Here is a 26,653-nt window from a genome sequence, read left to right on the forward strand (position 1 = left end):
CAATAGGTAGGTAAAGAAATAAAACAACAGTAAAAAGACAGGCTATGTACAGTAGAGAGGCTACATACAGACACCGCTTAGTCAGGCTGATTGAGGTAGTATGTACCTTTAGATAAGGTTAAAGTCACTATAAATATATGATGAACAGAGAGTAGCAGTAGCGTAAAAGAGGGATTGGCAGGTGGTGGGTGGGACACAATGCAGAAAGCCCGGTTAGCCATTGTGCGGGGCACTGGTTGGTCGGCCCAATTGAGGTAGTATGTACATGAATGTATAGTTAAAGTGACTATGCATATTTGATAAACAGAGAGTAGCAGCAGGGTAAAAAGAGGGGTTGGGGGGAGGCACACAATGCAAATAGTCCATGTAGCCATTTGATTACCTGTTCAGGAGTCTTATGGCTTGGGGTTAAAAACTGTTGTGAAGCCTTTTTGTCCTAGACTTGGCACTCCAGTACCGCTTGCCATGCAGTAGTAGAGAGAACAGTCTATGACTGGGGTGAATGGGGTCTTTGACCATTTTTAGGGCCTTCCTCTGACACTGCCTGCTGTAGAGGTCCTGGATGGCAGGCAGCTTAGCCCCAGTGATGTACTGGGCCGTACGCACTACCATCTGTAGTGCCTTGCGGTCAGAGGCCGAGCAATTGCCGTACCAGGCAGTGATGCAACCATGCTCTCGGTGTGGCAGCTGTAGAACCTTTCGAGGATCTCAGGACCCATGCCAAATCTTTTTAGTTTCCTGAGGGGGAATAGGCTTTGTCGTGCCCTCTTCACGACTGCCTTGGTGTGTTTGGACCATTCTAGTTTGTTGTTAATGTGAACACCAAGGAACTTGAAGCTCTCAACCTGCTCCACTACAGCCCCGTCGATGAGAATGGGGGCGTGCTCGGTGCTCCTTTTCCTGTAGTCTACAATCATCTCCTTAGTCTTGGTTACGTTGAGGGATAGGTTGTTATTCTGGCACCACACGGCCAGGTCTCTGACTTCCTCCCTATAGGCTGTCTCATCATTGTCGGTGATCAGGCCTACCACTGTTGTGTCATCTGCAAACTGGCCATACAGTCATGGGTAAACAGGGAGTACAGGAGGGGACTGAGCACGCACCCCTGGGGAGCTCCAGTGTTGAGGATCAGCGTGGCAGATGTGTTGCTACCTACCCTCACCACCTGGGGGAAGCCGGTCAGGAAGTCCAGGATCCAGTTGCAGAGGGAGGTGTTTAGTCCCAGGATCCTTAGCTTTGTGATGAGCTTTGAGGGTACTATAGTGTTGAACGCTGAGCTGTAGTCAATGAATAGCATTCTCACATAAGTGTTCCTTTTGTCCAGGTGGGAAAGGGCAGTGTGGAGTGCAATAGAGATTGCATCATCTGTGGATCTGTTTGGTCGGTATGCAAATTGGAGTGGGTCTAGGGTTTCTGGGATAATGGTGTTGATGTGAGCCATTACCAACCTTTCAAAGCACTTCATGGCTACGGACGTGAGTGCTACGGGTCTGTAGTAATTTAGGCAGGTTGCCTTTGTGTTCTTGGGCACAGGGACATGGTGGTCTGCTTGAAACATCTTGTACCACCTGCAAGTTGGTCAGCACATGCCCGGAACACACGTCCTGGTAATTCATCTGGCCCCGCAGCCTTGTGTATGTTGACCTGTTTAAAGGTCTTACTCACGTCGGCTACGGAGAGCGTGATCACACAGCCACCCGGAACAGCGGATGCTCTCATGCATGCCTCAGTGTTGCTTGCCTCAAAGCGAGCATAGAAGTGATTTAGTTTGTCTGGGCTTGTGTCACTGGGAAGCTCGCGGCTGTGCTTCGCTTTGTAGTCTGTAATAGTTTGCAAGCCCTGCCACATAAGACGAACGTCGGAGCCGGTGTAGTATGATTTAATCTTAGCCCTGTATTGCCTGTTTGATGGTTCTTCGCAGGGCATAGCAGGATTTCTTGTAAGCTTCCGGGTTAGAGTCCCGCACCTTGAAAGGGGCAGCTCTACCCTTTAGCTCAGTGTGAATGTTGCCTGTAATCCATGGCTTCTGGTTGGGGTATGTACGTAGTCACTGTGGGGACAACGTCCTCGATGCACTTATTGATGAAGCCAGTGACTGATGTGGTGTACTCCTCAATGCATTCGGAAGAATCCCGGAACATGTTCCAGTCTATGATAGCGAAACAGTCCTGTAGTTTAGCATCTGCTTCATCTGACCACTTTTTTTATATACCCGAGTCACTGGTTCTTCCTGCTTTAATGTTTGCTTGTAAGCAGGAATCAGGAGGATAGAGTTGTGGTCGGATTTACCAAATGGAGGGCGAGTGAGAGCTTTGTACGCGTCTCTGTGTGTGGAGTACAGGTGATCTAGAATTGTTTTCCTTCTGGTTGCACATTTAACATGTTGATGGAAATTTTTTAGAACTTAGTTCAATCAACTTTGAGTTAAGTTAACCCTGAATAAAGCACGTGCATGGGGAGATAAAAAAAAGCCCTCATCAATGGAATGCAGATAACATGATTCATCATGGCAACAGGAGAAAAAAGGGCTCGAACCTCCTACTTCGCCCGGTGGAGTTAGAAATATGAATGAATGCGTACACAGAATATGAGTATATATTTAAGAAAAAAAAGCAATACAATAGCAGCAGCAAAACAACGTGGGCTGGTGTGGCAGAAAATTGCTGACCGAGTCAATGTGTAAGTATTAATTGAAAAAAAAAGATAAGTTTTATCTCGAGTGTTCTACTTATTCAACATTTATATAGTGTGTGTCTGTGTGTGTGTCTGTGTGTGTGCGTGCGTGCATGTTAATATTTATGCAGGTGCAACCCAACAGGCACAAAACATACTTGGCAGCAACTGAAGATTAAATATAAAAATACTTCAAACAGGTACGGTATAATTTCATTACAAGCAATTGTGATGTTGTTTAGCCTACCCTTCCTAATTAAACAGCATTCAGTGGCTACATTCAACATGTGATATATTTAAGTAGTTATTGAAAAAAAAAAATCTAAGCAAAAAAAAGTTGTTTTTTCAGCCATCCCAACACTGGCAGTATTTAATATTGTCTATTTGAAAGTAACACCTAAATGCCTTTATACATACATGTCTCTACATGTTGTGCTTACTGGACATGTTCAAATTTGACCTCCATTATAGCCAATAGAAAAACGTCTGAGGGCTTAAAAACACTCAGAGGATGAAGAGATGGCCCTCAGTCTAAACAGTGGATGACGTATTGCTGAAGGCATCTCTGGAGGAAGATATTCTGACCCAACCAAACCCCAGCACACAAGGGCCTACATAAGAGGTTAGTTATTCAAATTCATGATATATTTACATTCATCCTTTTACCTCAGTTACGCCCACACATCCATCTTAGACACAACTTTGCACATTGATTTTATTGTATCGGTACAATTATTTGTAATTAACTGCTGTTACTTTTTCAGATTCTTAGTTGTCCTTCAGACATAATCTATTTTAAGGTGACTCAGAGTTATATATTTGAGAAATTGTAGTGTGGCCTGCACACAGTTGTAAAATAAAAATGAGGTGGGGCACTTTTCTGGGTAAAGTTATAATTGAACTGTCTAATCTTCTACCAGTTACTGACGGTGTAATCTGTCTGGTGGAGGCTTCTGCCATAACTGACCTCCATGCAGTTGAAATACTCAGCAGATTTTTCATAACGGGTTAGAGTAGAACACCAAAATTGTTCATTTTCATTACAGGAGGATGAAGACAGCTTGTCAGCTGCCACAGAGAGGGATGATACAGAGAGGCCTATAGAGGTTTACACCTTAAAAATAACATCTAACAGTTGATGATAGTGTTGTACCATAATAAAACTTCCACCTTTTTCTCTAACAGAGCAATGAAATTACAATGAGGGTCCATCCACCTCCACAGCACAACTTGTTCAGCATTGTTTTTTTGCCCTTTATTTAACCAGGCAAGTCAGTTAAGAACAAATTCTTATTTACAATGACGGCCTAGAAACAGTGGGTTAACGGCCTTGTTCAGGGGCAGAACGGTAGATTGTTACCTTGTCAGCTCAGGGATTCGATCGAGTAACATTTTGGTTACTGGCCTAACGCTCTAACCACTATGCTACCTGCTGCCCCAAAATATGAGCATTGGCCCATGACTTGCAATGAAACGAAGTAGACCTGGCACTGTGAAATTCAATGCCATTTTTTTGTGTCCCTATAGCTCCCTGTGGAACAGCTGTACAGGTTGTACTTAGAGAAACAAATGGAAGAATGTAATTTAGAAACTGACCACATAAGGCTACAGATGCAAAAGATAAAAATAGAAATACAACTGCTGGAACATCAGTTGAAGGTGGTGAGGTGCCCACAGGTAGAACACCAGTTAAAGGTGGTGAGGTGCCCACAGGTAGAGCATCAGTTGAAGGTGGTGAGGTGCCCACAGGTAGAGCATCAGTTAAAGGTGGTGAGGTGCCCACAGGTAGAACACCAGTTAAAGGTGGTGAGGCGCCCACAGGTAGAACACCAGTTAAAGGTGGTGAGGTGCCCACAGGTAGAACACCAGTTAAAGGTGGATGAGGTGCCCACAGGTAGAACACCAGTTAAAGGTGGTGAGGTACCCACAGGTAGAACACCAGTTAAAGGTGGATGAGGTGCCCACAGGTAGAACACCAGTTAAAGGTGGTGAGGTGCCCACAGGTAGAACACCAGTTAAAGGTGGATGAGGTGCCCACAGGTAGAACACCAGTTAAAGGTGGTGAGGTACCCACAGGGAGAACATCAGTTGAAGGTGGTTAGGTGTCCACAGGTAGAACACCAGTTAAAGGTGGATGAGGTGCCCACAGGTAGAACACCAGTTGAAGGTGGATGAGGTGCCCACAGGTAGAACACCAGTTAAAGGTGGATGATGTGCCCACAGGTAGAACACCAGTTGAAGGTGGTGAGGTGCCCACAGGGAGAACATCAGTTGAAGGTGGTGAGGTACCCACAGGTAGAACATCAGTTAAAGGTGGATGAGGTGCCCACAGGTAGAACACCAGTTAAAGGTGGATGAGGTGCCCACAGGTAGAACACCAGTTAAAGGTGGATGAGGTGCCCACAGGTAGAATATCAGTTAAAGGTGGGTGAGGTGCCCACAGGTAGAATATCAGTTGAAGGTGGGGAGGTGCCCACAGGTAGAACACCAGTTAAAGGTGGATGAGGTGCCCACAGGTAGAACACCAGTTAAAGGTGGTGAGGTGCCCACAGGTAGAACACCAGTTAAAGGTGGATGAGGTGCCCACAGGTAGAACACCAGTTAAAGGTGGATGAGGTGCCCACAGGTAGAACACCAGTTAAAGGTGGATGAGGTGCCCACAGGTAGAACACCAGTTAAAGGTGGATGAGGTGCCCACAGGTAGAACACCAGTTAAAGGTGGATGAGGTGCCCACAGGTAGAACACCAGTTAAAGGTGGATGAGGTGCCCACAGGTAGAACACCAGTTAAAGGTGGATGAGGTGCCCACAGGTAGAATATCAGTTAAAGGTGGATGAGGTGCCCACAGGTAGAACATCAGTTAAAGGTGTCCACAGGTAGAACATCAGTTAAAGGTGGATGAGGTGTCCACAGGTGGATGATTTTACTTGTTTGAACAAAATAAAAATAAAAACTACTGTACTGCATTTGTACTTGCAGGAAATAAAGAAGAAAAAAGAAAGGCATATTGTCTTTATTTGACACTGGGGAGGTGATGGGTCAAACAGAAATGATGGTTGCATACTGCTCTTCCATCTGGTGTGTCAGCAGGGTGTCAGCAGGGTGGTCAGGATCGTTCACTGGTTGAGTAGGACATTGTTCTCTAATTGTGGCAATGTTGTGGAGAATCACACAAGCCACAATAATGTCACATGCCCTTTCGGCAGCTCGGCATTTAACACCATAGTGCCCTCCAAGCTCGTCATCAAGCTCGAGACCCTGGGTCTCGACCCCACCCTGTGCAACTGGGTACTGGACTTCCTGACGGGCCGCCCCCAGGTGGTGAGGGTAGGCAACACCATCTCCACCCCGCTGATCCTCAACACTGGGGCCCCAGAAGGGTGCGTTCTGAGCCCTCTCCTGTACTCCCTGTTCACCCACGACTGCGTGGCCACGCACGCCTCCAACTCAATCATCAAGTTTGCGGACGACACAACAGTGGTAGGCTTGATTACCAACAACGACGAGACGGCCTACAGGGAGGAGGTGAGGGCCCTCGGAGTGTGGTGTCAGGAAAATAACCTCACACTCAATGTCAACAAAACTAAGGAGATGATTGTGGACTTCAGGAAACAGCAGAGGGAACACCCCCCTATCCACATCGATGGAACAGTAGTGGAGAGGATAGTAAGTTTTAAGTTCCTCGGCGTACACATCACAGACAAACTGAATTGGTCCACCCACACAGACAGCATCGTGAAGAAGGCGCAGCAGCGCCTCTTCAACCTCAGGAGGCTGAAGAAATTCGGCTTGTCACCAAAAGCACTCACAAACTTCTACAGATGCACAATCGAGAGCATCCTGTCGGGCTGTATCACCGCCTGGTACGGCAACTGCTCCGCCCACAACCGTAAGGCTCTCCAGAGGGTAGTGAGGTCTGCACAACGCATCACCGGGGCAAACTACCTGCCCTCCAGGACACCTACACCACCCGATGTCACAGGAAGGCCATAAAGATCATCAAGGACAACAACCACCGAGCCACTGCCTGTTCACCCCGCTGTCATCCAGAGGTCAGTACAGGTGCATCAAAGCTGGGACCGAGAGACTGAAAAACAGCTTCTATCTCAAGGCCATCAGACTGTTAAACAGCCACCACTAACATTGAGTGGCTGCTGCAAACACACTGACTCAACTCCAGCCACTTTAATAATGGGAATTGATGGGAAATTATGTAAAATATATCACTAGCCACTTTAAACAATGCTACCTAATATAATGTTTACATACCCTACATTATTCATCTCATATGTATACGTATATACTGTACTCTCTCATCTACTGCATCCTTACGTAATACATGTATCACTAGCCACTTTAACTATGCCACTTTGTTTACATACTATTCTCATATGTATATACTGCACTCAATACCATCTACTGTATCTTGCCTATGCCGCTCTGTACCATCACTCATTCATATATCTTATGTACATATTCTTTATCCCCTTACACTTGTGTCTATAAGGTAGTAGTTTTGGAATTGTTAGCTAGATTACTTGTTGGTTATTACTGCATTGTCGGAACTAGAAGCACAAGCATTTCGCTACACTCGCATTAACATCTGCTAACCATGTGTATGTGACAAATAAAATTTGATTTGATGATTTGATTTGATTCTGGGGTGACCCTGACCCCACAAAGGCACTGGAACCGGGCCCTGAGCATCTCGATGGTCATCGCTACCCTGGCTCGTGTCCTGCAGTGAGCCAAGTTATAATGTTGCTGCAGGCCGGGCTCAGGGTAAGCAAATAGGGCTGGTCGGGGTACCCTCTGTCACCGAGCAGGTAACCATCGGACTCTCCTATAATAATACAAGGATTCAGTTGCAGTAAGAGGAAACAAAATATTGATTATAATAGGATATAGCTATATATATATATATATATAAACTCACCACAAGCAAATCTAGCGATCAGTGTACACTCAAAAAAATGTGCTAGTCATGCACAGACCCAGGCCACTTTGCTTCCATGTTGCTGATGATGTGGGCTGCATCACATGATCTTCTCAGTGCAGAACAGTAATTAGCTGTATTGTGAAGTACCTTTCATTTGGAATGCTAAATGATAATATTTAGGCCTACCTGCACAGTAATGCTGTGGAAAGACTTCCTATTCACATAATCGCCTTCATTTACTGAAGGAGCGGTGATAGGAATATGAGTGCCATGTATACAGCCAATCACACCTGGAAACCCTAAAATATATCAAATTAACTGATTAGTGCTTCAAGTCTCAAAGCTTCATACTAAATAAATTATTGCTTAGACTGATACCTGCAATTTTATGGAATTCTTCTTTGAGTCTTGAGGCTCTGTAACTTGGGAACACCACAAGTGTACAGTAAACGTTTCAGTGCAAGAGTCACATTTCTGACAGCCCAACGATTGCCTTGGAAATATGCTCAGCGTCACCGATGTTATATAGAAAACTCCTATTGGCGAAAAAAAGGAAGTGCAACACAAAGAATTTGTTCCGAACTGAGAGCATGCCGACGATGTGTCATATGAATGATATGAGGGCTGGGAATATTGTTCCGGTGAATGATCGATTGTGCAGAAAAACGGAAATACTCAAACAGATAATCATCAGGGAATGATAAAACATCCAAGCGGGATCTGATCACCCGACTGAGATTTCTGCGGAGTATTTGTGCTTCAATATCAAATGGCTCTTCAAGAAAAGGACACGCCATGTCTGACACCTCCTTCAGTCTGCATGCATCAGCTAAAGAATAGGTGAAAATCAGGGTTAGTTGAAGAAAACCTGCCAGCGAGCAGGTTAGCTTCACGTATTATGTTGCCATAGTAACTGACTCAGCGTTAAACTGAACTGGTTTTGTGAAACCGAAAACCCAGAGTTTCCTTCAACTCTGAGTCGACTAACTCTTGAGTTTTCACTAAACCCGCTTTCTGAAACAGGGCCCAGATGTATGTCCTTGAACCGATTACTTTAAAATCACACACAGACGAAGGATAAGGATATTTTTTTTTGCAAATTGCAGCCTGCAGTACCTCGGTCGGCCTTCAATTTGAGATACTCAATGAGAGGTGGCAGTACTGAGCTAGCCTGCAATGTCCCTTCCTAGAGTAGCTGAAACTGCGCATGGAATGTTTCCAAAAGCTCCTCCACAGACAGATGAGAGAACATAGTAGAACATCTTTTACTCCTCCATGTGATAATAACGGCGACACGCTAATGACGCTTCCACTTCCTTTGACAATAGACAAAAACAACGGACAACTTAACATGTACATATAGTTGAAGTCGGAAGTTTACATACACTTAGGTTGGAGTCATTAAAACTCGTTTTTCCAACACTCCACAAATTTCTTGTTAAAAATCTATAGTTTTGGCAAGTCGGTTAGGACATCTACTTTGTGTATAACACAAGTAATTCTTCCAACAATTGTTTCGAGACAGATTATTTCACTTATAATTCACTGTATCACAATTCCAGTGGGTCAGAAGTTTACATATATTAAATTGGCTGTGCCTTTAAACAGCTCGGAAAATTCCAGAAAATTATGTCATGGCTTTAGGAGCTTCTGATAGGCTAATTGACATCATTTGCAGCAAATGGAGGTGTACCCGTGGATGTATTTGCAGATTCTGAGGCCTTTCAGAACAGGTGTATATATACTCAGATCATGTGACACTTAGATTGCACACAGGTGGACTTTATTTACAGTTGAAGTCAGAAGTTTACATACTCCTTAGCCAACTACATTTAAACTCAGTTTTTCACAATTCCTGACATTTAATCCTAGTAAAAAGTCCTTGTCTTAAGCCAGTTAGGGTAACCCCTTTATATTAAGAATTTAAAATGTCAGAATAATAGAATAATCGAAGAGAGAAGGATTTATTTCAGCTTTTATTTCTTTCATCACATTCCCAGTGGTTCAGAAGTTTACATACACTCAATTAGTATTTGGTAACATTGCCTTTACATTGTTTAACTTGGATCAAACCTTCCACAAGCTTCCCACAATAAGTTGAGTGAATTTTGGCCCATTCCTCCTGACAGAGCTGGTGTAACTGAGTCAGGTTTGTAGGTGTCCTTGCTCGCACACACTTTTTCAGTTCTGCCCACACATTTTTATATAGGATATGAGTCAGGGCTTTGTGATAGCCACTCCAATACCTTGACTTTGTTGTCCTTAAGCCATTTTGCCTTTGGAAGTATGCTGGGGTCATTGTCCATTTGGAAGACCCATTTGCGAACAAGCTTTAACTTCCTGACTGATGTCTTGAGATGTTGCTTCAATATATCCACATCATTTTCCTCCCTCATGATGCCATCTATTTTGTGAAGTGCACCCGTCCCTCCTGCAGCAAAGCACCCCCACAACATGATGCTGTAAACTCCGTGCTTCACGGTTGGGATGGTGTTCTTTTTCCTCCAAACATAACGATGGTATTTATGGCCAAACAGTTCTATTTTTGTTTCATCAGACCAGAGGACATTCCTCCAAAAAGTACGATCTTTGTCCCCATGTGCAGTTGCAAACCATAGTCTATCTTTTTTATGGCGGTTTTGGAGCAGTGGCTTCTTCCTTGCTGAGTGCCCTTTCAGGTTATGTCGATATAGGACTTGTTTTACTCTGGATATAGACACTTTTGTACCTGTTCCCTCCAGCATCTTCACAAGTTCCTTTGCTGTTGTTCTGGGATTGATTTGCACTTTTCGCACCAAAGTACATTAATCTCTAGGAGACAGAATGCATCTCCTTCCTGAGCGGTATGACGGCTGCGTGGTCCCATGGTGTTTATACTTGCGTACTATTGTTTGTACAGATAAATGTGGTACCTTCAGGCGTTTGGATATCGCTCCCAAGGATGAACCAGACTTGTGGAGGTCTACCTTTTTTTCTGAGGTCTTGGCTGATTTTTAAAATATTTTTTATATGATATTAAATAAAGAGCAATTGATTTTGAAGGTAAGCAAGGGGCACCACAAAGCAAGTAGCACCATGAAGACCAAGGAGCTCTCCAAACAGGTCAGGGACAAACTTGTGTAGAAGTACAGACCAGGATTGGGTTATAAAAAAATATCTGAAACTTTGAACATCCCACGGAGCACCATTAAATTAATTATTAAAAAATGGAAAGAATATGGCACAACAACAAACCTGCCAAGTGAAGGCCACCCACCAAAACTCACGGACCAGGCAAGGAGGGCATTAATCAGAGAGGCAACAAAGAAACCAAAGATAACCCTGAAGGAGCTGCAAAGCTCCACAGCGGAGATTGGAGTATTTGTCCATAGGACCACTTTAAGCTGTACACTCCACAGAGCTGGGCTTTACGGAAGAGTTGCCAGAAAAAACCCATTGCTTAAAGTGTTCACCAAAAGGCATGTGGGAGACTCCACAAACATATGGAAGATAGTACTCTGGTCAGATGAGACTAAAATTGAGCTTTTTGACCATCAAGATAAACGCTATGTCTGGCGCAAACCCAACACCTCTCATCACCCCGAGAACACCATGGCAGCATCATGCTGTGGGGATATTTTTCATCAGCAGGGACTGGGAAACTGGTCAGAATTGAAGGAATGATGGATGGCGCTAAATACAGGGAAATTCTTGAGGGAAACCTGTTTCAGTCTTCCAGAGATTTGAGACCGGGATGGAGGTTCACCTTCCAGCAGGACAATGATCCTAAGCATATTGCTAAAGCAACACTCAAGATGTTTATGGGGAAACATTTAAATGTCTTGGAATGGCCTAGTCAAAGCCCAGACCTCAATCCAATTGAGAATCTGTGGTATGACTTAAAGATTGCTGTATACCAGCAGAACCCATCCAACTTGAAGGAGATGGAGCTGTTTTGCCTTGAAGAATGGACAGAAATACCAGTGGCTAGATGTGCCAAGCTTATAGAGAAATATCCCAAGAGACTTGCAGCTGTAATTGCTGCAAAGGTGGCTCTACAAAGTATTGACTTTGGGGGAATGCATAGTTAGGCACGCTGAAGTTTTCCGTTTTTTTGTCTTATTTCTTGCTTGTTTCACAATTTAAAAAAAAATGCATATTCAAAGTGGTAGGAATGTTGTGTAAATCAAATGATACAAACCCACAAAAAATCTATTTTAATTCCAGGTTGTAAGGCAACAAAATAGAAAAAATGCCAAGGGGGTGAATACTTTCGAAAGCCACTGTAAGATACTATTGATGTGGCTGCCTTTGGGGCAGTTACAATAATGTTACAATAGCATACATACATTCCCGTCATATAGTGTTGATGTTGCTGGTTGGCTCTATTTGTCATATATCAATGAGCATGCCCTTCTGTGCCCACCTCATTCTATGTAAATGTATAGCGTTTCAGCTGTTATCAGTGAATGAGGCAGCTTTATGGAGGAGATAACAATTAACTTCACGTAACCCTGGCAACAAGATGGAAGATTCCCAGAATGTGTTTATACAGATCCAGGAAGCCTATCAGATTCTGCTCAGATGACAGAAGCCTCTATTGAAATAAATTATTTTCCTCCTAGACCCATGTCAACCTTGCAATGCCAATGACGTGGCACATAGCTGGTTTCACTAAAAGGGATCTACAGTCAGCCCGTTATTCGAGTCATGAAATGTACCAAATATATGAATTAACATACTTTACAGGGGGTTGTAACATGACTATTATACTTCATTTGAACATCAGAGCAGCTCACAGAACATACATTGTGTATGGGGTCGTCTTGGTGGTGTTTGCTGCCATCTTCTGGTAAAACACCTATGGATTGGGAATGCTTCACTCTTCACAATATAAATTATTAAGTACATTCACACAGTTAATTACTTTTCATTCAAATATGTTGTCAATTACCTGCCTCCTTTTTTATCAGCAATTGCATCACCCTAATGATTGACAATGAATGCACTAGTAGTAGCCTAAAGTGCTGCATTAGCAACCACATCACACATGGTTGATGCACAAATATTTAGGCTCGTTTTTGGTGGCTGAATAAATCAGCTGTTTCTCACATTATTACGCATCTATGTTGTCGGCAATCACTGGCTGATGATCAGGTTCTGTTGTATTTTCGGCCGGTATCCCAATCGTCACTAGTTACCACAGCCCCAAAGTCTTAAACCCAGTATATTTCCACTTTACTTTATTGAGTTTATTTTTACAAGGACAGTGCACATTAATTAACGTTTCAGTAAAAGTGCCGGTTTTAGCCAGCCGGCTAATTTTCAACCCCATGTCCCTCGGCAAGCTATTTAAATAATTTAAATAACAATACAAACAAACAATGAGCAGTGAGCACTTGCAGAGCAACGTATGACAAGCAACCCGTAGCATGCAGACTGACAGCAATAGCACAAAAAGCAACACAACAAAATCCAAAAAACAGTATTTACACACCTCACAAGCTACACACAAAATCTGATTTGAAACCTAACCCAGCACCTAACCACACTGCTAAGCGTATACCAAACCCTAACCTTAAATCAAGACCAAAAAGCACATATTTGTTTTTATGAATGTTTAGTCCCTTTCGACTTTGTGGCTGTGGGAACTAGTCGAAACACTATATCTCAGTATGGGCCCGGAAGTTGTATGGGATTCCCGGTTTCCACTAGATAACACAGCCACAAAGGCAATATCGTAAAAATGTATGAAAATGAAAATGTGCTTTTTATTCTTAATTTAAGGTTAGGGTTAGGCATAAGGTTACTATGTGGTTATGGTTATGTTTCAAATCTGATTTAAGAAGATATATTGTAGAAATAGGCGGGATGTATGACTTTGTGGCTGTGTTAACTAGTGACGGCCGGGATTCCCAGGTAAAAGAAGATTCCGGATATGCTCCCGTCGTCAAAGATATCAACAAACAGATATTCTGACATTTAAAAAAGACAAAATAGTCTTTCACCGGGTAAGGAAGATAGTGATGCATTTGCTAACAGCGAAGGTATGACATGAAAAGTGACATTTTTGCAAGGATGTGTTTCGGACTAGTTTAGATGTATGGCATTTTGTTGGGTGGTGGGTGCCATAGCAACGGCTCAGAAGAAACAGTATTCTGCTAGCTTGACGTGTCATTTTCGGATGGGGAAGTTCCCGTCTAAGGAGACGAATGTCTCCCATGAAGATGATTGGCACACCGCAGCGGCGGTACAGGCGCCTGTTGCTTCTGTACCGCCCCTGCTCATAGCTGCGGGAAGTAGCGGTGCTGCGGGTTAAATTGAAATCTGTTTGCCAGAATTTCCTTATAAAAAACAATTGCCCCCAAAATGGTATTACTCCTGTCTGATCAGACATAAATAAATGTAAAAAAAAATCTAAATACTACACCAGAGAGCATAATTTATATACAGAGGATCAATAGCGTCTAGTTTATTGGTTAAGGGCTTGTAAGCATTTCACTGTAAGGTCTACTACACCTGTTGTATTCGGAGAATGTAACAAATACAATTTGATTTGATTTGATTCTAAAGAAATTTCCCGTGGGTTAAGTTTTATCGCAAGCATTTACTGTCAGGAAGGCCGATTCTGAGCAAACAGCACTGTTTTTCAAAGTAGGTTATCTTGAGATATTGGCACAAGCTCATTGGTCATCACAGGTGAGTAGCCTATGCTTCATGTTCATCATTGAGTGAGTCAGTGTCACTGGAAAGTTAATTTTATAGACTAGTACAGCCTATACTATATGTATGTATGTATGTATGTATGTATGTATGTATGTATGTATGTATGTATGTATGTATGTATGTATGTATGTATGTTTGTTTGTTTGTTTGTATGTGTGTATATGTATGTATGTATATAGTATATAGTATAGGCTGCACTAGTCTATAAAATTAACTTTTATATATATATATATATGTATGTATGTATGTGTGTGTGTGTTTCCTTTTGTAAAATGTGGCGCCTGACACGCTATCAATAAATTAGGGATTTTGGCCAAATGAGCTACATTTACATGTCCTTAAAACAGCCTATAACAAATTACAAAAACACTATTCCTTGTGTTTTGATGTGTAGCATATGCAAAACTTTGTAATGTTTTCTTGGTTTTTACTTTCATAAAACAATACTTGTCCACCTCACTGTTCAGCTGTCAGAGATTTGAGCACTAAATGCATCAGCGCATTGTATGCATAGGCCTATAGGCTGTATGATATTAATATATAACATATATAAACAAAGAGAAGCTTAGGCCTAGCCACAGAGAGAGAGAGAGATGCCGGCAGCATGCTACGACACCAACATGCCTTTCTTTATCCTTGTTAGATAGGCTATACAGATATAGGCATACAGAAGGAGGCTATTTCGTTGTTTTTTTAATCCAAATATTTTTTGGAAAGATAAGCATTATACTGTTTGCCGGGGCACAATGTCTTCATATCATAGGCCTGCAGTGTATGCTAAAAGCCACACCAAACCTTCACAAAAGTTTATAAACTTTATTAGGGTAATATCAAAAGTAAGTCAAGCCATTGTTTATAGCGAAAATACGAGCAGGATATTACTGTATAACAGCAAGCACAACGTTACAGTTGGAACTTAATTTGGCCAAAGCAAATGGCTCAACAGAATGAAACCAAACACTTGCAAACTGGTTTAAACCTTCACAAAAGTTTTGAACAGGCTAGATTGCAGCAACTACCAAAAAAGGAGAGTGCCTACTGTAACCCAACAAATGATAGCAATAGGCTAATGATATTTATTTTACAAAAGGCCTACTTATAACTTAAACTAAATACAGAGCACACAATAAAAAATACAAATTTAACTTCATTTAGCCAACAAAAATGTCTCAACAGAATGAAACAAATTATGTTTTGCATATTTAAAAAACTGGTTTAGATTAATAAACAGGCCTACAATAATAACAATGATATACAATAATAATAATGATAAAAATAATTATTATAAATAAGAAGGGGAAAAAAATTGTATCCTACTTGCATTTGGTCATTTGTGTGGTATGAAAAAAATATTATACTAATGTCTTCTATCATGTAAATGACATAGAACAGCATGAATTGTATTTATAAGAGACCTGTGGAAATCCTACAAATGTGTCTGCTTAACTGTATGTCACTACTCAAATGTGATTATAGATTCTGTCCCAACTCCCCCCGAAACTTAAAACATCTCCCTGCGGCTATGCCCCTGTTGTCTACTGCTCCAATGTCTTCTTTTGCAAATGGATGATTGGTTTTACGATGGCCCCGTCAGGCTCACTCAGTAACCAAAATTTTACTTTTGTTTCTGATTAGAATATCCATACAATATTTCAAATATATGAAACTAATGAAATGTTATAATTGATATACCTACCATGATGATAAACCAGAGAAATGTGATCAAACTTATACCCCACATTTCCTGGGTATGTGTAGGTGTAGGAGGGAGGGCAGTTCAAGCAGTTACTGACTATAAATGTTGATCTTCTCATATGTGCATTTCCTGGCAACTGAGGATAGGTGAATCTAGAAAGATAGACTAGAGCAAAGTACCAGTTAGACACACAATACAAAGACTTTTGCATTTATTGCAGCTTTACATTGGGCTTCAGACATATTTGAATCAAAAGAAATCTACTGCAAAGGATACATTTAACATGGTGAGCATCATACAATGGTATCCAAAATGGCATTTTTTGTTGTTGTTTTAGGACAGGTGGGTGTACTTAAGATAAGATGAAGATTGTTGTATGCTAGGATATCTCATGAGTTGGACCATATCTTTGCTCTGACTTGTCTGTTTTTGTCTCTGTGCCACAGGAAGCTGGTGAGAGAATGAATGCTGATGACTGCAATGGACATTCATATATGTCAGGTAAGCAGAAAACTAAAGGTATTTTAAAGACTGGATAGATTAGAGAGTTTAATAGTCACATGTACAGGGTTGCAGATGTAATTACAGGGTACCGTGAAATGAAATAAAACATTACCAATATGATAAAAATAGATAATAATATAAATAATAATATATACATATTAACAATGTAATGATGGGGACAGGGAGAGCAGGTAGCTGACTAGTGGTGGCTATTTAGCAGCCTGATGGTCTGAGGGTAAAAGCTATTGGCCAGACTGACAGTTTTTTGCCATGATGCTCCTATACTGCCCGCGTCTGAGTGATGGAAATGGGGAGAACAGGCCATGGCTCGGGTGGATGGGGATGCTGATGATCTACTTGGCCTTCCTGCAACACCTGATGTTGTAGGTGTCCTAAAGGACAGGCAGTGTATCCAGTATAAGAACATAAAATGGCATCAAATGTCCCAACATTATATTGTGTTCAAAAAGAAAAGAGGACCAAGGCACTCTTCATATAATCAATTCAAATGCCTTTATTTGTATGGCATGTTCAATAGAAACAAGGTTTTAAAAATCACAATTACATTGTGTTCACTTCACAGCCAGTGGAGGAGAGACAGCGACGGAGCATGGTGATTTCTGTGGAGGTCTGAGGGTTCCGTCCGTGAGAACTCAACAGTCCTCTCTCAACCAATCTCTTGGTGGTCAGTCATCTTTTTAAGTCTCTTATCTGTGATCTACAGTATAGAACCTATTGAATGTACTGTATAATATATCACATGCAAAACTGACTGAAAGCTATAAAGAACACCAGCAGTTATCTCACTTGATGAATTATTTCCATATGATACATTTTTGTATTTCAATTTATAAAGATTTACTTAATTGCAATAAAACAAAATACATTTCCCATCCCTTTCCCTATATCGTTCCATATGCTAAGTTATGATGAAGGTTTTGAACAAAGTTTCTCTCCCCTGTCTCCACTCTACCCAGTGAACTCTATTAAGGTAGAGGAGGACAGTGACAATGAGCCTGTTGGTGCTCTACAGCCAGAGAGGAGAAAAGGAGAGAGGGATGACAGAGAGGGCACAATAGAAGACGGGAGTGGAGAGCTGGGAGGAAGGGTGGGTCGAGGGAGTGCAAGAAGTGGTTACGGGGAGCTGGCCAGTCCTCAGCCTGCATCCCCTGGTCCCATCCGACTGCCCAATGGGAAGCTCCAATGTGACGTGTGTGGAATGAACTGTATCGGGCCCAATGTACTGATGGTGCACAAGCGCATCCACACAGGTGAGGCCAGATAAACAGACAACCGAGTAGGTTGAAAAATCCCCCTAGAAGACAACGGGAAAGTTTCTATTCAGTTTCCTGAACTGAAAACTGTATTGACCCCAACCCCGATAGGTCTTTGTGTTCCTCATCAACATGAACCCTTTGACTTTTCTTTACATGGTGTCCATATGGTCCATACATTTTGACTGAATATTGTTCCACTGCTTTGTTCCAAGGTGATAGTAGGATTTGGAAAAAAAGACTGTCCATGTTGTTGTCAGGTGAGCGTCCGTTCCAGTGTACCCAGTGTGGAGCCTCCTTCACCCAGAAGGGGAACCTGCTGCGCCACATAAAGCTGCACTCTGGAGAGAAACCCTTTAAATGTCCCTTCTGTAACTACGCCTGTCGCCGCCGGGACGCGCTCTCTGGACACATCCGCACACACACTGGTAAGACACAGTAGCCTGCTTTCTAATGTCAAGCCAGGAAACTGGTAAGACCATTTGGGCTCTAAGTGGGCTCAGTGGGACCAGATGGGGAATAGAGCTGCTACCAGCCGCAGTCCCACTGTGTTGTGTAATTACAATGTATTGTAATAGCGAGTCATCTGTTCTCACAGTGTCTTCAATTCAATTATTTTTTGGGGTCCAATTGGATTTAGAATAACAAAATCATATATTTCTTGCAAAAAAGTCCATTCATCTCTCTAGAGTGGGGCTCAGAGGAAATAGACAAATATCTATTGTCTTTACAGGAATGTACTTTACCACACGTGCAAAATATGACATTTAAAAGTATTCAAAACAGGATGTCCTGTTGGTGTTTTTCAATTTAATGAAGACATGCATTCAACTGGTGTTGATAGAGACAGGCAGAGCAAGGTGGGCCTGCTGTTCTGAACAAATAATTTCAGTTTCAAAGAAAAGCAAACTTGCAAACCTCAGATTTCGGCGAAATGACGTCAGTCTCTTGACTGCTCTGTAAAGGTGGAACGTTGCGGTGGCAAGTTGGGTCTTTTAAAACGTCAAAGGTGTGGAACAGAGAACAATTTCTGGAATTCACAGAGAAGGGGGAGTCCATACCCATATGGAAAAGATATATATATATATATATATACATACACACACACACACACACACACACACACACACACACACACACACACACACACACACACACACACACACACACACACACACACACACACACACACACACACATTAAACAAGATTGTTGCATGGGTTATATCTGGAACATGTTAGTAATACATACGGTAGCAAATACACTGAGAAAATTCATAGAAGATTCTTGTAATATATTACTTATGGGTGGGTAAGATTTACACATAACAAAAATGTTCCATGTATTATATAAATCAAATCAAATCAAATCTGATTGGTCACATACACATGGTTAGCAGATGTTATTGCGAGTGTAGCAAAATGCTTCTGCTTCTAGATCCAAAAGTGCAGTAATATCTAACAAGTAATCTAACAATTTCCTAACAACTACCTAATACACACAAATCTAAAGTGGTGAATAAGAATATGTACTTATAAATATATGGATGAGCGATGGCCGAGCGGCATAGGCAAGGTGGAATAGATGGTATAAAATACAATATATACATATCATATGAGTAATTTAAGATATGTAAACATTATTAAATTGGCATTATTTAAAGAGGCATTGTTTAAAGTGACTAGCGATCCATTTATTAAACTGGCCAGTGATTGGGTCTCAATGTAGGCAGCAGCCTCTCTGAGTTAGTGATTGCTGTTTAGCAGTCTCATGGCCTTGAGATACAAGCTGTTTTTCAGTCTTTCAGTTCCAGCTTTGATGCACCTGTACTGACCTCGCCTTCTGGATGATAGCGGGGTGAACAGGCCGTGGCTCGTCTTTGATTATCTTTTTGGCCTTCCTGTGACATCGGGTGCTGTGGGTGTCCTGGAGGGCAGGTAGTTTGCCCCCGGTGATGCGTTGTGCAGACAGCACCACCCACTGGATAGCCTTGCGGTTCGAAGGCGGTTGCGGTACCAGGCTGTGATACAGCCCGGCAGGATGCTCTTAATTGTGCATCTGTAAAGGTTTGTCACGGTTTTGGGTGACAAGCCAAATTTCCCCAGTCTTCTGAAGTTGAAGAGTCGCGCCTTCTTCACCACACTGTCTGTGTGTGTGGACCATTTCAGTTTGCCTGTGATGTGTATGCCGAGGAACTTAAACCTTTCCACTTTCTCCACTGCTGTCCCTTCGATGTGGATAGGGGGTGCTCCCTCTGCTGTTTCCTGAAATCCATGATCATCTCCTTTGTTTTGTTGACATTGAGTGAGAGGTTGTTTTCCTGACACCATACTCCGAGGGCCCTCACCTCCTCCCTGTACCCTGTCTCATCGTTGTTGGTAATCAAGCCCACTACTGTTGTGTCATCTGCAAACTTGATTATTGAGTTGGAGACGTGTGTGGCCACACGGTCGTGGGTGAACAGGGAGTACAGGAGGGGGCTGAGCACACACCCTTGTGGGGCCCGAGTGTTGAGGGTCCATGTTGTTTCCTACCTTCACCATCTGGGGGTGGCCCGTCAGAAAGTCCAGGACCCAATTGCACAGGGCGGGTTGAGACCCAGGGCCTCCAGCTTGATGAGGAGCTTGGAGGGTACTATGGTGTTGAATGCTGAGTTGTAGTCAATGAACAGCATTTATACATAGGTATTCCTCTTGTCCAGATGGGATCGGGCAGTGTGATGGCGATTGCATCATCTGTGGACCTGTTGGGGCGGTATGCAAACTGAAGTGGGTCTAGGGTGGCCTGTAAGGTGGAGGTGATATGATCCTTGACTAGTCTCTCAAAGCACTTCATGATGACAGAAGTAAGTGCTACGGGGCGGTAGTCATTTAGTTCAGTTATCTTTAAAAAACATACGAGAGACATTGTCCCATATGGAAAGATATAGAAGAATCTAACAAGATGATTATCTTCTACCTGGAACTTGGCAACAAATACACATACAACATTAATAGAAGATTGTTGTAATATCTGACTTATATGGGTGCGTAACCTTTAGACAGAAATATAAAACACATACGAGAGACATGTAAGGTAAGCTTTCTAAGGAGGAGGTGGAGGATGAGGGGGTGTGGCAGGGGTGGGGTGGAGGGAGGAGCAGGAGGTGGAGGGGAGGAGGAGGAGAAGGGAGGAACAAGAAGGGGTGGAGGGAGGAGCAGGAGAAGGAGGGGGATGAGAAGAGGGAGGGAAATCTAGGTATAAATAGTATAAGTGATGATACATAACTAATAAAGTATAGTTACATTTAATTTGGTCTGTTAAACCTCCCCTTTGGAATGGCTCGCTCAATAATAATTCTCACAATAGAACATTGGTAATAGTCAGTGACAAATATTAAAGTTAAGCAGGGCTGCACTTAGTTAAAACCCTGACCAAGGCATAGCTGTAGATTAATCAAATGTCCAGTAGGAGGTGCTGCCCATCCTTAACCATGGAAACTCGTACCTGAAAATGCACACTGAGTATACAAAACATGAAGAACAGCTCCTCTTTCCATGACATAGACTGACCAGGTTAAAGCTATGATCCCTTATTGATGGCACTTGTTAAATCCACTTCAATCAGTGTAGATGAAGGGGAGAAGGCAGGTTAAAGAAGGATTTTTAAGCTTTGAGACAATTGAGACGTGGATTGTGTGTGTGCCATTCAAATCAAATCAGATTTATTTATATAGCCCTTCTTATATCAGCTGATATCTTAAAGTGCTGTACAGAAACCCAGCATAAAACCCCAAACAGCAAGCAATGCAGGTGTAGAAGCATGGTGGCTAGGAAAAACTCCCTAGAAAGGCCAAAACCTAGGAAGAAACCTAGAGAGGAACCAGGCTATGAGGGGTGGCCAGGCCTCTTCTGGCTGTGCCGGGTGGAGATTATAACAGAACATGGCCAAGATGTTCAAATGTTCATAAATGACCAGCATGGTCAAATAATAATCACAGTAGTTGTCGAGGGTACAGCAAGTCAGCACCTCAGGAGTAAATGTCAGTTGGCTTTTCATAGCCGTTTAAGAGTATCTCTACCGCTCCTGCTGACTCTAGAGAGTTGAAAATAGCAGGTCTGGGACATGTAGCACGTCCGGTGAACAGGTCAGGGTTCCATAGCCGCAGGCAGAACAGTTGAAACTGGAGCAGCAGCACGGCCAGGTGGACTGGGGACTGCAAGGCGTCATCATGCCAGGCATGGTCCTAGGGCTCAGGTCCTCCGAGAGAGAGAAAGCACATCCCCCAGATCTTGCGTGGAGCCCCAGATCGAGGGAGATTATCAGTGGTCTTGTATGTCTATTTCCTAATAATTGCTCCCACAGTTGATTTCTTCAAACCAAGCTGCTTACCCATTGCAGATTCAGTCTTCCCAGCCTCGTGCAGGTCTACAATTCTGTTTCTGGTGTCCTTTGACAGCTCTTTGGCCATAGTGGAGTTTGGAGTGTGACTGTTTGAGGTTGTGGACAGGTGTCTTTTATACTGATAACAAGTTCAAACAGGTGCCATTAATACAGGTAACGAATGGAGGACAGAGGAGCCTCTTAAAGAAGAAGTTACAGGTCTGTGAGAGCCAGAAATCTTGCTTGTTTGTAGGTGACCAAATACTTATTTTCCACCATAATTTGCAAATAAATTCATTAAAAATCCTACAATGTGATTTCCTGGATTTTTTTTCTAATTTTGTCTGTCATAGTTGAAGTGTACCTATGATGAACATTACAGGCCTCTCTTATCTTTTTAAGTGGGAGAACTTGCACAATTGGTGGCTGACTAAATACTTTTTGCCCCACTGTACATACACACCATGTATTTGTATCTTACCTGATTCTTACTAGATTTTTGTGCAAATAATCTACTTCTGCCATACAAGATTCATATTGTATTCTCATGCTTTTCCATATGGTAGGCTAACGTCTAGGTCATGAATAAGTATTAAAGGATGTAATAAAACTTAAATTATGCACAACTACATGTAACTTGTTATTTGACTTACTTTCAGAAATAACTAACTTTCCTAGGACACAATATCAATAGTCTGGTCATATTTTGTAGATCTCGTTTTACCAAAACAGACCAATAGAGAAGCATGGGTGACCCATTGACTGACCCATGAATTGCTGTGTTTCTGGGCTGCAGTGCCCTCTCTGACAGTGGGTAAACCTTACAAGTGCAGTTACTGTGGTCGTAGCTACAAGCAACAGATCACCCTGGAAGAGCACCTTGAACGCTGCCACAACTACCTAAAGTGTCTACAGAACCATCAGCCAGCACTCAGCACTGAACACACTGCACAGGGTAACATACACGCAGACTCTTAATATCAAATATACAGGGTAACACACATTGACTGTCATCATCCACACAAACACAAGATTACAGAAATACACTTAGCTCTTTCATGTTGTGTTAGTTCAGTCTGAGCTCACTGGACAAAGTCACTGTGAACCAGAAAACACATCTGTTTTTGCATTCTAATGTCAATGTGTATTTGAACGGAGTCTGTTGTGTTTTGTACCCAGGTATGGAGCCGATGTCTGAGCCAGAGGCTGTCCTCCTGCCGTCCACTGAGAAACTGTCTTTTATAGACAGACTGGTGAACACCATCACCAAACGCAAGAGGTCCACTCCACAGAAGTTTCTGGGTGAGTTTTCTCCTGTTTATATATGTCCATGTTCCTGAAGGTATTGAAACTCAAAAGTGCTGTAACATGACGATAGTCTTATGATTCTGAGGTTGTCAACACTGATGTACACTTTTCTTTACAGGAGAAAAGCACATGAGGCTCAACGAGCCTGATATAACTTCTGAACTATTCCCTGGTCCTGAAAAGGATGGAGACCTGCACTCTGCACCCAACTCTCACCTTGAGGGAGAGGCTGGTGCTGCAGGGTTAGTGGGGATGGGGGGCAGATATCTCCACAGGTATGGAGGTGATGAGGACCCTGGGTCTGAGCCACCTCAGCTGGCCCTGCCCTACTCTGCCTGCCTGTCTGACCCCAGCCCAGTCATCAGCTCTGTTTACAACCACCCGATTCCTCTGGGACCCCAGGTCAATGGAGCCGTAGGTGGACGTGGAGGTGGGGTAGCGGCCAGGTTTGTGGAGCTCGCTGGATGGGAAGCAGGCGAGGGACACAAGGACATACCCTCAGGTCAGAGCCCCACGGTCAGCAATGGCTACAGCAATGGCTGCCATGATTTCAAAGCCAAGTCCTACACAGAGAGCACAGCAGAGGAGCAGCAGAACACCGGTGTTACAGCTCCAACCAGCAACTCCAACAACCACCACCTCCTCCCTAACCTACAGTACGTAGCCCCAGCCCTGCCCAGCAGCCGTCGCGACCGCCTTCCAAACCCCAATCCCAGACACGCCCAAGACCCAGATAAAGAGAGGGAGAGAGGGTACACCGACACCACCATCCCCACCACTGTGAAGGGATCGGGGAGCCCTGGTCCAGGGTCACCATCCATCTCCGGGGAAGCTTCGATACAGGTACAGGTGGTGGACAGGGAGGGACGAGCGGTGCGGTCATTCCGCTGTGAGCACTGTCGCATGTTCTTCCTGGATCATGTTATGTTCACCATCCATATGGGCTGCCACGGATTCCACCAGCCTTTCCAGTGCAACGTCTGTGGCCACTGCAGCTGCAACCGCTACCAGTTCACCTCGCACATCATCCGCGGGGAGCACCAGGTGGGCTGAGGACAGGAGCACCAGGTGGGCTGAGGACAGGAGCACCAGGTGGGCTGAGGACAGGAGCACCAGGTGGGCTGAGGACAGGAGGACCATGTGGGCTGAGGACAGGAGCACCAGGTGGGCTGAGGACAGGAGCACCAGGTGGGCTGAGGACAGGAGCACCAGGTGGGCTGAGGACAGGAGCACCAGGTGGGCTGAGGACAGGAGCACCAGGTGGGCTGAGGACAGGAGGACCATGTGGGCTGAGGACAGGAGCACCAGGTGGGCTGAGGACAGGAGCACCAGGTGGGCTGAGGACAGGAGCACCAGGTGGGCTGAGGACAGGAGCACCAGGTGGGCTGAGGACAGGAGCACCAGGTGGGCTGAGGACAGGAGCACCAGGTGGGCTGAGGACAGGAGCACCAGGTGGGCTGAGGACAGGAGCACCAGGTGGGCTGAGGATGGGAGCGAAGGGGGAGAGCCGGTCCCAACTGCCCTACCTACCCCTTAGCCCTTCCCCTTCAATGTTTACCCATCTGAAGGATCTGGATAGGTATAATCAGTGTAGTGGTGGAGATTTCACTGTATTGCTTCCACATTACAAGGGTGTGGGAGTGAATTGAGACCGGCTGAGGGTGAAGGGGGTGGGTGGGGCCTGGGAAAGGCAGGGGTGTCTGCTTCTTTGAGGTGACATGGGCTGCTTGTTCGGCACCAGATTACACACAGAGAGACACCCATTGTCTTAACTGTTACATAGAAGTAACCCAGGATGATCTTGTTGTGATTGAGAGAAGGCATATTGTTTACAACTGTTAATGTAATGACGGAGTACGTGATCATGTGTAAAGGACATTATGAACATGAAATATCCTGCCTTAGGTGATGTGAATCCTTCACTGTGGATGGTTACAGATTTTAACCATGGAGATTAAGAAGAAAGCTAATAGGGGCCTTATAATACTGGTCTAGATCAGACTGTTGACCCATGTCCCGTGATGGATAGGGCTCGACTGAGGTGGTCAGGTAGACGAGGCTGCTACATTTAATGGAGGATTGCACTTCTAGATTATTGGCTTGAATGTGATAATAGCATGACGTGAAAACTACTTTTAACTTTGGAGGGTATTCAATCAATCAGTCAAATGTATTTATAAAGCCCTTTTTACATCAGCCGACGTCACAAAGTGCTGTACAGAAACCCAGCCTAAAACCCCAAACAGCAAGCAATGCAGGTGTAGAAGCACGGTAGCTAGAAAAAACTCCCTAGAAAGGCAGGAACCTAGGAAGAAACCTAGAGAGGAACCAGGTTCTGAGGGGTGGCCAGTCCTCTTCTGGCTGTGCCGAGTGTAGATTATAACAGTGCATTGCCAATATGTTCAAACCCACCAACTGTGCCAAAGCACAGCCCCCACACCATTAGAGGTATATCTTCAAACCACCAACTTACTACCCTGAGACAAGGCTGAGTATAGCCCACGAAGATCTCCACCACGGCACGAACCTGAGGGGGGCGCCAACCCAGACAGGAAGATCATGTCAGTGACTCAACCCTCTTAAGTGAAGCACCCCTCCTAGTTACGACATGGAAGAGCACCAGTAAGCCAGTGACTCACTCCTCATAGGGACGGCATGGAAGAGCACCAGTAAGCCAGTGACTCACCCCTCCTAGGGACGGTATGGAAGAGCACCAGTAAGCCAGTGACTCAGCCCTCCTAGGGACGGCATGGAAGAGGACCAGTAAGCCAGTGACTCAGCCCTCCTAGGGACTATGGAAGAGCACCAGTAAGCCAGTGACTCAGCCCTCCTAGGGACGGCATGGAAGAGGACCAGTAAGCCAGTGACTCAGCCCTCCTAGGGACGGCATGGAAGAGCACCAGTAAGCCAGTGACTCAGCCCTCCTAGGGACGGCATGGAAGAGGACCAGTAAGCCAGTGACTCAGCCCTCCTGGGGACGGCATGGAAGAGGACCAGTAAGCCAGTGACTCAGCCCCCATAATAAAGTCAGAGAATCCCAGTGGAGAGAGTGGAACAGGTCAGGCAGAGACAGCAGGGGCGGTTCGTCGCTCCAGTGCCTTTTCGTTCAACTTCAGACCCCTGGGCCAGACTACACTCAATCATAGGACTTACTGAAGAGATGAGTCTTCAATAAAGACTTAAAGGTCGAGA

The 26,653-nt window shown here is 43.9% G+C and overlaps 1 protein-coding gene and 1 long non-coding RNA gene across 3 annotated transcripts; both read left to right on the forward strand.

Moving 5' to 3' along the window:
- The first annotated feature begins 3,145 nt into the window (after positions 1–3,145).
- Positions 3,146–5,608, forward strand: LOC127912999 (uncharacterized). 2 transcript variants are annotated; one of them, XR_008084336.1, is made up of 3 exons: positions 3,146–4,585; positions 4,987–5,069; positions 5,216–5,608. It is a non-coding gene; the product is annotated as an uncharacterized LOC127912999 (long non-coding RNA). The 2 variants fall into 2 exon arrangements; XR_008084337.1 differs by having other exon boundaries at positions 4,529–4,731.
- A 7,896-nt stretch (positions 5,609–13,504) lies between these two features.
- LOC118360377 (zinc finger protein Eos-like) lies at positions 13,505–26,238 on the forward strand. Its single transcript, XM_052484186.1, has 9 exons — positions 13,505–13,602; positions 16,460–16,514; positions 17,101–17,202; positions 17,495–17,788; positions 18,052–18,219; positions 22,950–23,108; positions 23,333–23,455; positions 23,580–24,721; positions 24,770–26,238. Exons 2-8 carry the CDS (start codon positions 16,475–16,477, stop codon positions 24,512–24,514), a joined length of 1,821 nt encoding a protein of 606 aa, XP_052340146.1. The 5' UTR covers positions 13,505–13,602; positions 16,460–16,474; the 3' UTR covers positions 24,515–24,721; positions 24,770–26,238.
- The last annotated feature ends 415 nt before the right edge of the window (positions 26,239–26,653 follow it).

The sequence above is a fragment of the Oncorhynchus keta genome, chromosome 28 (assembly GCF_023373465.1).
Source record: "Oncorhynchus keta strain PuntledgeMale-10-30-2019 chromosome 28, Oket_V2, whole genome shotgun sequence".
In the NCBI taxonomy this organism is placed as follows: domain Eukaryota; kingdom Metazoa; phylum Chordata; class Actinopteri; order Salmoniformes; family Salmonidae; genus Oncorhynchus; species Oncorhynchus keta.

Bases quoted from the DNA above. Each gene is read 5' to 3' on its own strand.
- LOC118360377 (XM_052484186.1), top strand. From the start codon at position 16,475: ATGAATGCTGATGACTGCAATGGACATTCATATATGTCAG. The intron at 18,220-22,949 runs GTAAGACACAGT...TCTGGGCTGCAG, and splicing joins ACACATCCGCACACACACTG to TGCCCTCTCTGACAGTGGGT. The intron at 23,456-23,579 runs GTGAGTTTTCTC...TTTTCTTTACAG, and splicing joins CACTCCACAGAAGTTTCTGG to GAGAAAAGCACATGAGGCTC.